Source organism: Phyllobates terribilis, unplaced genomic scaffold, assembly GCF_046119375.1.
Source record: "Phyllobates terribilis strain yellow unplaced genomic scaffold, ASM4611937v1 Scaffold_2__4_contigs__length_985480577, whole genome shotgun sequence".
Classification (NCBI taxonomy): Eukaryota; Metazoa; Chordata; class Amphibia; order Anura; family Dendrobatidae; genus Phyllobates; species Phyllobates terribilis.
Genome location: NW_027362762.1, coordinates 342,005,657 through 342,017,942, shown reverse-complemented (window position 1 = coordinate 342,017,942; position 12,286 = coordinate 342,005,657). Strand labels below are relative to the sequence as shown.

The window sequence follows — 12,286 nt, the reverse complement described above, 5'->3', positions numbered from 1 at the left end:
GTTTCTGCATCTCCCTGGCAGAAAAAACGAATGCAGATTGTACATGCGTTTTCCTGCCAGGGACATGCGGATGTGAAGCGTTCTTCATATGCATTTCCACACCCGGGTACCATCCGTACATCGAAACGCTTGGATTCCGCATCTACATATACAGTGATGCGGAATCCAAGAGTTCCAATGTAAGTCAATGGCGGCGAAAACGCAGCACTTCCACAAAATAATTGGTAGTGCTGCCTTTTTTTCCGCAAAGATAATCCGCAGCATGTGCACAGCACATGCGGATTATCATTGGGGAACATGGCAGACCTTCTACCAAGTGTTTTTTAAGCGTTTCTGCAGCATTTTTGCCGCTGCGGAAACGCTTAAAAAACGCATCGTGGGCACACAGCCTTACAGAGGGCAGCTTTGTTAGCTAAATGATGATTGAACCAGTACAGATAAACCATGGGCAAGGTTATTAGTGCTATGGAGCTATTCAACATACTGGTGCAGATTTCTATAATATTCTTCAAAGTGCTCTGACAAATACAAAACCCTAGAGACTTCATACTCATCTGTCATTTGCACTATGAAGCTAGCAATCCAATTTTCCTAGCAAAAGACTGCATACAAAAGCGTAAATTTTACAAGACACTAATTAATCATTATATGACCACACACTATAGAAACAAATGGCACTGCAAAAAAAATGAGAGTTCACTCTCCAGAGAACAGAGGCATCAATAGGCCCATCTGTAATAAAGTAGGTGGGGTAGTAGGTGCCAATCCAGTATAAAGCAAGCATAATCCAAACACTGTGTCCCAGTACAGCATCAAGTCCCATGCATATGTAGGATTACATCAACTGGAAAATATATCTATTATTAAAAATGAAATCTACACTCATTTGCCATTTTGTTTGGTAAGACCATTAACACTAATAGCCTAATTGCCTAGAAATAACAGTATATCAGAAAAAAAAGTGTCCTGTCATTAAATGGCTATTCTGTTCAACTGTGAAAAGAAAGTTAAGATCCCGATGGAATCCCAAATGAAAATATGAGAAATAGCTATTTGAGTCTATAGGTCTGATCAAGGATTGCAGTATACCGAGTTCTATCAAAAGGAACTGGTTCTCAAGAATTATTTAGTCTAAAAACCTTATTCAAATACCATGTAGTAAACTAAGTAAGGCTGGGTTTAGAGGGGAGATCAAAACAAACAAACAAAAAAAAAAAAGACAATGAATGGACTTTTTTTTTTTTACACGGACTCTTGGGTCACAGTGAAAAATACTCTCATCTGAACAGCCGTATTCAATAGCACTGTTCTGTGTTAAAATCAGATTTATTTATTTTTTAGGGTGGGGAGGTTAGGTGACCAAGAAAAACTCGCAATCCTGACGTTTTAATTTTTTTTTCCTCTTTACGTCATTTGCCGATCAGGTTAGTTAATTGCATATTTTAATAGACCGAAATTTTACAACCACAGCAGTACCAAACAAGTTAATTTTTTTTTTGTTTTTTTAATGGGGGGAAAAGAGGGGCAATTTGAAATTTTATTACTTTTTCTACATTTTTAAATACTTAGTTCCCTTAAAGGACTGTAAACTGCGATTGCTTTTACTATTCCGTTGTATTGCAGTATATGGTAAAAATTACGATCAGATATGGAGATCAGTCTACTACAGCTTCATTGGAGGACAGAGGTCAGTGATAGGGGTCTTCAGTAGACCCCCAGCTGTCATAGTAACCCATATGTCATCAGTGATTGCGTTGCAGGGGGCCGGTGGGAGCCAGTAGGCACAAGTACCGGCGCACCCATGTATTTAAATGCCACTGTCAGAGATTAGCAGCAGTGTTTAAATGGTTAACCGTGGCTGCCAGAACTCTGCTTTGCCAGCGGCTATTAGAGACTGATGGCGGCGATGTAATACACCCGGAATCAGCCACATGGCCCTCTCCACATATGCAGACCCAACGACAAGAAGGTAATGCGGGAGCAGGTTAACGACAAGGAGAAAAATGCACATATGAAAAGTTTGTGAAGAAAGACAAACACTTTTGTATAATATGTTGTCAATTTTCCATGTGGGCTTTTTTCTTGTATGTGTATAGAGCAGTGGTATGGATTGTAATTTGTGTAATGTTCATAGGGGTGTGGTTTTATGTGTTTTTTCATAGAACCATTTAGCTCCTAGAGGATTGCCCAGACTATAGTTGTAAAAAACTCAACTGCGCGAAATATTAGTTTCCATTTTCTAGATGTTTGCTATGTAATATGAGAGCAGCATAACTGAGCGAAAGAGCAGTATTCCAAGGATGTATCACTTACTGGACTGCTTGCTGTAGTTTTGATAGAATCCATGTTTTATCTGTTGATGTAGGAAGGCTATGAATGCTGGGCTGTATATAACCCACCCACACCACTAATTGGCAGCAACTTGCCAATGTACAGTGTACATAGGAGGCTGCCAATCAGTGGTGGTGGCCGAGTTAGGCCGGGGTACCACTAGCGTATGACATTGGATGTGATATGCTAATGACATTCGGCTCCCGCTCTGCTGCGAGTGTGACCCGAGTGTCAGTGCTCTGTGCTCCGATCCTTTCACACAGAGAGGATGGCAGCACAGTAATTTCTCCATCTCCTCTGTGGCTGGTGCTGGCAGGTATCGCACTGCACTCAGCTGATATCAGAGTGCAGTGCGATGCCTCACACGCACCCATAGACTTATATGGGTGCGTGCAATCCAAATGCAGCATGCAATCGCAGCATGCTGCGATTTTTTTCCAGCCCGATCGCAATTCGATTGGTGCTGGAAACAAAAACACCACCGAGCACACACTCATGGGATTAAATTGGTCCAAATGCAATCCGATTTTTTATTACACTGATTAGCCTGACTGCTGTGCACCTGAGACCTAGTCCTGTAGTGATAATCTCCTGCTGATAAAACACTGATTATATTGAAACTACAACACAGCCTAGTAAGTGACATATGTCTGGAATTGGGTTCACTTGCCCTATATTACGCTGCTCTCAGATTAAATAGCAAAAATCTGCTGACAGATTCCCTTTCACAGAGTTTGTACGAAATAGATATAACCCCACATACTTGACCATTCTTTGAGTAGAAATATTCAGTTCTTTAGGTGGGGGAAAGTTAGATCATTTTTACTTCTCCTGGGTCTGTTTTTATCACACAGATATGGAAATAGACAAGCTATGAAACAATCTGGTCACTACAAAGAGGACTGAGGCATACTGCTATCCAGAGACTAGTTCAGCCCAATGCGAAAAAGGACAAGTATCAGCAGTGCATGCAGCTGTTTCGTTACAAAAAAAAAAAAGGAAGACGTCACTAAACGGTATAAGTTGCCCCCAAAATAGCAAATAGGGAATCACTGTATATTAAGCAGAGGCCTCATGAGACCCCCATTTACTATACAGAGGACTTTTCAATACCAAATCTACACGACACAAAAATTTGGCATGAAATAACAAGCTTCAATTTTTGAGTTTCATGTTGGTGAAAGTCTGACACGTTTCTGGCTACTTCCACACGGCAGTGTTTCCGTCCAAAATACGGAAGAGCTGCAAATCTTTCCATTATAGTTTTCTCTGTTTATTCTTGACGCCTGGGATTTGGCTTAGAAATACCGATACTAAATGCTGGCCAAAATATTGCCGTGCTAACGGCGCCTTAGTCATGCTTTACTGCCACAGGTTTTTCCCCATTATATTCAGTACGGAAAAAAACGCAGCATCAGACACTGCATTGGCAATTATTACATCCGTTTTCCATTAATACATACATTCAAGAACGTGCAGTTTTTTTTCAGCAATGGTTCAGCTCTTTGTCACACCAATACAGTTTGTAAAAGTACCCAACATAATGTCTGACAAAGCCGTTGAGCTGAACGCATTTCACAAAATAAGGGCAGACTCAGACGTCAGTCATTTTTATCATATGCAAAAAAACGGAGTGATTTTCATCAGCATGTCAATTTTCACCAACAGATTTTCATGGTTTTTTTTTTTTTTTTTTGCATATGAGAAAGTTTCTTGGAGGGCTTATGATGTTCAACACAACATAAACTTCTAACAAAAGATGTCTATCAACCTGATCAGCTCTTCCTGCAGATCAGATGCCATTTTCAACATGTATTAAACAAATGCTATGTTTAACATTCAATATGTATTTGGTAGGAAAACCTCACTAAAAAGGAGGCTTTCTAGGATTTTATGAAATGTTGCCTAACACAAAAAGAGAAACAAAAACAAACATTTTGGTAAAAAGCTCTGGCCTGAATGTTCACATGACCTCTGCAGCCAATCACTGGCATCAGCCATCCCATGCCATACAAGTGGCATCACTGCTGTGGAGGTTACATCATTCATGCATGGTCACTACTGATGAGGACAATTGGAGCAAAGGGGCTGGAACGGCCAGTGATTTGAAAGGCGAGTTATAGGGTATGGTATCATAATGCCTATTGTTAGACAACTTTCATAAAATCCCAGAAAATCCCTTTTAATAATGCACATGAAGGTGACAGGACTAAAACCAGCTTGTCTTGGAGACCCTCTTTTGAGTGCCACCGCTCTTGTACAGGAGTGACAAGTCATTCACCTTCATGCATCTTGAAGATTCAGGAGCCAGCTATAATTTTCGTGTTTAAAGACAGGATGATCTAGCAAGGATTATTTCAAGACGCAATGTCCTAAATGAGATGCAAATAGAATAAGACTGTAGTTCACACTGTGAAGATATTCCTTAAAACAAACTAACAAAACAAGGAGCCCATACATTATATATTTCATTCAGTGAAAGTGTTTGATGAATGGATTTTGATATAAAATTATTTATATATATATATATATATATATATATATATATATATATATATAGAAAGACATATATAATAGGTCATGACTTGAAACGATTGCCGTGGCCAGAACATAAGGGCTAGACAGCAGGCACAAAACTCTGCAATATTCAGGGTGTAGCGCTCGTTTGAAGTCTGAGAGTGAGCAGGATGAAAGTTTTACTTCCTACATTTCCATCTGTATATTGAATATGTAGAAGGGGGAAAGCTGCCAGTGAGAGCAGAAAAAAAAAAACTGAAAACTGTAACGCAGCACGAGATGTGATTGTGCTGCATTTTTTAAGCAATTTTCAAAAATCGTGGCAATGCAGCACAACTGCATCATGTGAACAAACCCTTAAGTTTATCTAACCACCTGCACAAATCTTCCAGTCACCCCAGATATGTGATACAGCAACTTTTCATCATGTGATCACCCTTCTCAGAAAGGAGAGGACATATATACAGTATGACAATTAGGAAAGATGTATTTTTTGTTTCCCTACGGCCCAGGTCACTCCTCCATATTTTTTCAGGACAACTATGCTAATCATACTCTGGTCAGATTGTGATCAGATTTTCTCTGATGTGAAGATGGGGGGGGGGGGGGGATTATCCATCTTCTCCATTCTTTCAGTCTTGAAAATCGTATCCGAGTGCAGTCCGATGTTTTCCACGGGACTCATTGACTTACATGGCAAAGTGCAATCTGAATATCGGACACAATATCCTGCATGCGGTGTTTTTTTTTCTCGGACAAACTAAAAATAATATTGGACATGTGCATAGTCCAATAGAATAACATTACTCCAAGTCCAATATGTCAGATCGCACTCGGACCGAAAATCTGCTCATCTGCACGAGCCCTAATAAGGAGTGACAATATCAGCAGGTAGAAATGTGATCACCTGCAAAGACAAATTCACACCATTTGCTGACTATCAGGATTGCTAATCTTTTGATCTTATCAGCTCTGGTGATTATGAGCAGATATGTGTAAACTTATTTTACAAGGCGTTGCGCATTTCATACTCTTGGGACACAGACATACCCTTTTTATGCCGCATTATACTTGGTGTAAAAGAGCAAATTCATTAAGGTGGCCATAAGCGTAAAGAGCCAAGTAGCATTTTTAGAATGTGTAAGGTGTCTGCTTTTAGTAAATATATGGTATGCATTTTTTAACTTTGCAATTCAGGTTTTATTTATTTGTGTTAAAAGTATGAACATTTTCACAACAGAGAAAAATGTAAACTAGCATTAAATTTGTCCTGATGAGCATCATATATTAGGAAGATAAAAAGCATACAGAAAAAAGGAAGCAGCTCACCCAGACTCTAGGCGTGTTGAAGCACGGATCCCACAGGACTAAAATGAAGAAAATAATCCAGCTTCATAAAAAATTAACTTTTTCGGTCATAAATTTAAAAATACCCCAAAATTTGATTGGCCAGAGGCAACGTGTTTCATAAAGAACGCAACTTGCGTTCGAAACGCATTGCCTCTGTCAATCATGTTTTTGGGTATTTTTTCCATTTATGTCCAAAAACAATTATTTTTTATGAAGATAGATTATTTTCTTCATCGAAGATGATAAGTACAGTGTATTTGGAAGGATAGAAAGTCATGGAGAAGATTATTACCAAAAAAATAAAATGCTGATACAAAATCAGTTGCCGCCACTATGTTTTCCCATACAGGACTAATTCAGGTCTGGTGAAACTCACAATTATCATGCAGTCCTGCACTAGAAATCAGTGTCAGATTTAGCACTTTTGTGAATTCCTGAACAATGAATTAAAATAATTGTGTGCAGAGAATGTTGTATGCAATACACGTATCACACACTCCACAATTATTGCTGGAAAACTACAGAACAGTCTTTAGACAAGTGTAGCAAAGTAGCGTAATTTTCACCTATTAACAGCAAACAGTTTTAGAAAATGGTACAAATCAAATTCTGGAAGTATAATAAATCGCATGTAGGGAGAATGGTTTTAAAATGTGCAGAAAAAGGATTTGTTTTGTCTTTTCCAGTAAGGTGACCGGACCGTACTTTCGAGGGTGCAATGCTTTATGAGCCATTAAGACTCAAGGCTCTGTCTGTTCCAATGAAAACTAGAAATGTCAGATCTAAAACATGTCAAGGTCTAGGCATATGACAACAGTGACCAGACTAGCCAAGAAAGCGGATTACAACGCCAACAACTAAAACTGCAGCAGGCCAAAACTACCGTACTTCTAACAGACTACTCAAAATGAATTCACTGCATCTTATCCGGGCTGGATTACCTTTTTTTCTACCATCATTGGCAGTCAATATCTCACAGGTAAAAGAAATTTAATAAATAATAAAAACAAAACTTCACTGAGCATTTTTTTTCAACAATGTTTAATTTTTAAAAAAGTAAATTACAAACCAAAAGCATCCACTCTTTTCTACTTATTAAAGCATGGCGCGTTCTGAAAATCTCAAAGAAGCAAAGAGCTTTATTTGCCCATTTGTAAAGCAAAAAAAAACTAGAAATGAAGTCAAGTAAACTTAATAAAGCAATCACAATTTGGCCTAGTGAGTACAGAGTTAAACCTAGACACCACAGCTCTCCTGTAGTTTCCCAGCCATATGCTGATACCCTTAAGACGCCATGCGCTCCAGCTTTATAAGCTTTCATCTCCAATTCCCTGCTTGAAACATGAACCGCCTGGTAACAATGACTCTCTGTGTGCCGAAAATCCTATTATTGATCCTCCTACTTACCTTGGGCTGGGCTCTTCTTGGAAATGCAACTTTAGGGTCAATCTGAAAAGGAAAGGACATAGGAAAAAGGAGAGAAGGGAGAAGAAGAAAAAAAGAAAAAGAAAAAAAAAAAAAATCAGTGAGCAGCGTGCATTCATCTTTACCTCCTGGAGATTAATGGCTCATATTTAAGGGTGGTATTATAGGCATTTATCATTTAACCGTTGAAAGGAAATATTAGAATACACTGTAATGCTTTGCAGCCCCGACAAAGTCAAAAAGGGTTACTAGCCTGAAATAAAATGGAAATTTAATGTGCTCAGTTTGTACCTTACAGAAATGACATGGATTTCCTTTATTACAATGTATTGAGAAATGACAAGTCCCGAGCACACAAGAGACCCGCTGATATCCGTATAACAAAGTGCTTCTTTCTTGCTCAATGTGCTGAACAGATGTTAGAGCCCCACAGCTAAAACTTTAAGTTATTTGCATGTACTTCATGATGCACCACTCCGCAGAGCGATGTGCAAACAATTCTGGATAGAAACCTTCACCCAACAGATTAATCTATGGAAAACTCAACCCCTTCTGAGCCACGACTCCGAGCTGCCCGCAATGCAACATGCTGCCGCTTCCACCTAATCAATGATAACGCGCACAAATACAGATGCCAATACCTGCTTCAAAACATAAATCCCTTCTGTTAAAAAGCGACATGCAGTCTATTACAGTTTAGGAAGAAATAAGTGGATTTTCCCTAGAGGACTTGAAATAAGCAAATGTTGTGGCTGGCAAGAAGCTATGTGTAAGCCTTCAAAATGAAGATAAAACACACGAATCCAAGCAGCTCCACCGAGAATTCTGCTGCAATAGATTCCCCCGACCACCACCACCCAATTTACTTAAAAAAGCAGCAATGTATTTAATAATGTCACCAACACACTTAATGGGAAATCGGCAGGTGCTCGGTAACATAGAAGCAGCACTCCACTTTAAGAAATGAAGTGCAGGGTGAAGATGAAGCTGCACAATGGAGAACAATTCTGAAAATCCCAATAATGCTCACCCCATCTATATACTAGCCTGGTCTACAGATACGACTGGACTGCAGGGATAGAGTCCACAATATAGCACCTTAAAAACGAGCCATTAATCCTATGAAATCTAATATCTCACCAAAGCATCATATTACCAAGGGAAAAATGGGTAAGTGCAACAGGTAAGATTTTTTCCTTATAGACCAATACAAAAATTCAACTTAAAAGTAGTAAAGTAGTCATTTTAAGTGGAGCATTTTTTTATCACATCATTGCTGATAATATATCCGAATAAGGTCTTTAAAAAAATCTAAGCTTTAAGAGGATGCGGTGCATTTTTTTTTGTGAGGGAGGGGGGGGGGGGGGGATTTTGCCTTAAAGACCTAGATGCATGTCACTGACCATAAGTACACCAGATACCAAACTGACATAAGTTAATAACAGTTGATTCTACTAAAAAAGCAACAACTAGTACACCATTTGTGTATTGTAGGCCACTGTCTAAAAATCAAACTTTTTGTAAACAAGAACAGTGACTCCATGCCAAAACCCAACCGAGCTGCATCCTGCACTGAATGTTCTAACACGAGTCAGAGACTAGACAAGGCTACAATATCCAAGAACATAGTGACAGACATGCCATCACGCTCCATGGACCACTCTGCCGTCCCTCGTCACCCGAGCTCACGTGTCCCCCAAGAGTAAAGTCTTTGGCCTACTTATAATACTCAAGCGGCATTAAATTAACTTGTTACCACTTAATAAAATAATATTGACTTTTCTACACATTTTGCAACATATATATATATATATATAAAATGATCACACAATAATAAAGACATAATTAAACAACGACCAAGCGACAACAAGAAAAGCGGAATGAAGTTCAGTGACCTTGTGTGGACAAGTTGTATTGGCTCAAAAATAATGGCCCTGAAGGCAGAGTTTTAGCAGTTGGTAGATACAATGTATACACAGATAGAACAAGAGATTACACCACAGATAGACGTGCACATATCTAGACGGGTCAGTAAGTATGGAAACGGTCACCACTATAAAAATGCATTAGTGGAATAGGAATTTGATCTTCTCTGCTTCTCCCTTTCCATCAGTAACAATGTGCCTAGATGAGGACAGTTATAATTCTGACATTTAACAGTTGTTAAAAAATCCTTTATCTAATCCGTGTAATTAGCTCACCTTTCCCTCCTCATTAAGCACCATACCAGCTATACAGGGGATCTTTTGTCAGCATCCTCTCTCAAGGCTTTGTTAAGGCATAATTAAACTGAGTAATAGGGTGCAAAAAAGGCCACATTTCCCCCTCCCTTGTGCTATGCAAAAAACTAGGTGAGATACACAGACAAGCCTGATAGACCTGTCACAGACACTGAAGACTGGACTCAAACAAACTGGGATCAGATACCCCTAACACCACAAACAAGTCAAAAGTGACAGCGAATATTCCAGATTTCAAGATCGCTATATCCCCTAAGGTTACCCGGCCTAACTAAGCCTTAAGGTAAATTATAATGAGGTGACCTCACTGGGGAGAAGTAGTGTTTTATAGACTCAAGAGAATAAAATGATTCCCCGTTACTCATCGTCAAGATTAAAAGATCACAATAATGATAATTAAAATAGAAGCAACGGCAAGGATTAGCTGATGAAAGGAACGAGCAAGGTGTAATGCAGAAACTTCAGCCGGACCAGGTATGAGCAGGTAGACACGCCATTACAACAAGCCATCCAACACCACAGCAGAAAAGAGAAATAGTAAAAAAATTAAAAAAGCACAACATACCGTCTTGGAATCTAATTCATGGTGGGGTTGAGCTAATACTTTATCTACACTTGCAGGATCTGCAAACGTAACAAAGCCGAAGCCTCTGAAATCAGACAAAGAACAAGAGAAATGACAATGAGCGCTAAACATTGAGCACGGATACAAAGGCAAAAATTAAAAGGAAAAAAACAACAAAAAAAAAAAAAAACACAAATACAGATCAAAAAGTCACATATGAAAAGTGCAGCCTGGGCATATCGAGGGTAATGGCAGCTCACAGGGCAGAGGAGTGAGGGCTCCACTTTGTGTAGGGCAGGAGAAATATTTACAATAACAGAAACAAGATAATAAGAAGATATAATTGTAACAAGTCAGAGGAAGTCAGGGCACAGCACCCACATGATGGGTTCAGGGAGAAGACACTGTTTACTTTGGCACTGGGCAGACTGGGTATAGTGGTGCCCCGAGACACTTGGTGAAGGGTCCAGAGGCAGAACATGAGCGGATTTCTGGCACAGAGTCCTTGTAGTGATGATCAGGCGGAGACGCTGGGAGACAAGGGGGTGTGTGCCTGACAACTGGAAGCTTACATCCAGATGGTATCTGAGCCCAGGCCAGGGCTTCCAGTACAGGAGCCGATGGGGCCACCACAAGTTCCACATGCCCACTACAAGGCACAGGGAGATTACCTGGATCGCTTCGTGGTGGGGTCCCTCATCACCATGCATTCTCGGATTTCTCCAAATTTGCTAAAATAGTCTCTGAGGCTGTCTGTGCACAAACAGAAGAGATGACAGCCATCAGCCATGAAGGGTTAACAGTCCAGCAGCAGCCACCCCCATCCAAAGAGCCCAAATAGCGATAGGGGTCGAATAGAGGACTCGGAAAGGGGGAAGAAAGAGAGAAAGAAATGAGGAGGAGAGGGAGAAGCTGGCAGCAGGGAACAAAGAGCTGAGAGGGCAGGGGCAGCTTACCTGGGGAGGTCTGCCAGCTCAGGCCGCCGATAAACATTTTACTACAGGGGAGAAAACACAACACAAGTCAGCACAGATGTCACATCGGCCATTTTGACGTGTAACTTACAAAAGCTTAAAAGGGAGAGAAGAGAGAGCGGCAGAGAAGGGCAGAGATGGGGGCAGAGAAGGGGCACAGCGATGCCAGGCAGCAGGGGGTCTGCCCCGCTCCACACCGCGGAGGAGGCAGGACAGCCAGGTGGCAGAGCAGGGGATGCTGCCCACATCCCTGTGCCCTCAGGGTCTCCTGTGCCCACACCCCCATCCTGCCCTCTACAGGGCACCAGCCCAGGGAACTTACCCGGGGTCGTGCTGAGAATCGCTCGGACTCCCGGAGGTGGCCTGGCTCCCATCTGCCTCCATAGCCCCTTCACACACTTAGAGGAGGAAATAATAATAACAAGTAAAGAACAAGCGGCAAGAAGGCAGCGGAGCGGCACAGGGCGCGGAGCGGGGCTCATACACGGGCTGACAGCCGCGGCACTCCAGCACTGGCACTACTGTGTGTCACACACGGAGACAGGCAGCAGCTGAGCTACGAGGAGCCCACAACACAAGATTATTGAGCCGGGAAGGAGCTCGTCACACGTGGGATCAGCTCAGCACGGCTCTGCCTCCTCCTCCTCCCGCCCCCTGTCTCCCAGAGCGCCGGCCGGGGGAGGGCCCGGAGAACGTGGCCGGTGACGTCAGGCTGCCCGGCTCCAGCTTCTGGCCAGTAACAACAATAACAAGAAGGAGCGTGACGCGCTCCGGTGTGTGGCTGCTGAGCGGCGGGGCTGTCACCTGGCTGCCCGGTGTGTGGATGCGGGGCTGTCACCTGGCTGCCCGGTGTGTGGATGCGGGGCTGTCACCTGGCTGCCCGG

General features: G+C 41.5%; 1 protein-coding gene across 4 annotated transcripts in view; it reads right to left on the bottom strand.

Annotated features, from left to right (window-relative positions):
- Positions 1–12,083, bottom strand: part of MSI2 (musashi RNA binding protein 2) — an 810,011-nt gene extending 797,928 nt beyond the window's left edge. For 3 of the 4 annotated variants that reach the window (XM_073664585.1, XM_073664583.1, XM_073664584.1), the window contains exons 1-5: positions 11,725–12,082; positions 11,385–11,425; positions 11,100–11,181; positions 10,429–10,513; positions 7,606–7,647 (exon numbers count right to left, since the gene is read on the bottom strand). In XM_073664585.1, the coding sequence (XP_073520686.1) occupies positions 7,606–7,647; positions 10,429–10,513; positions 11,100–11,181; positions 11,385–11,425; positions 11,725–11,786 (312 nt within the window). In that variant the 5' untranslated portion in view covers positions 11,787–12,082. Of the gene's footprint in view, positions 1–7,605; positions 7,648–10,428; positions 10,514–11,099; positions 11,182–11,384; positions 11,426–11,724 lie in introns of all 4 variants that reach the window. The other variant, XM_073664582.1, reaches the window with a different exon arrangement.
- Between the last annotated feature and the right edge of the window lie 203 nt (positions 12,084–12,286).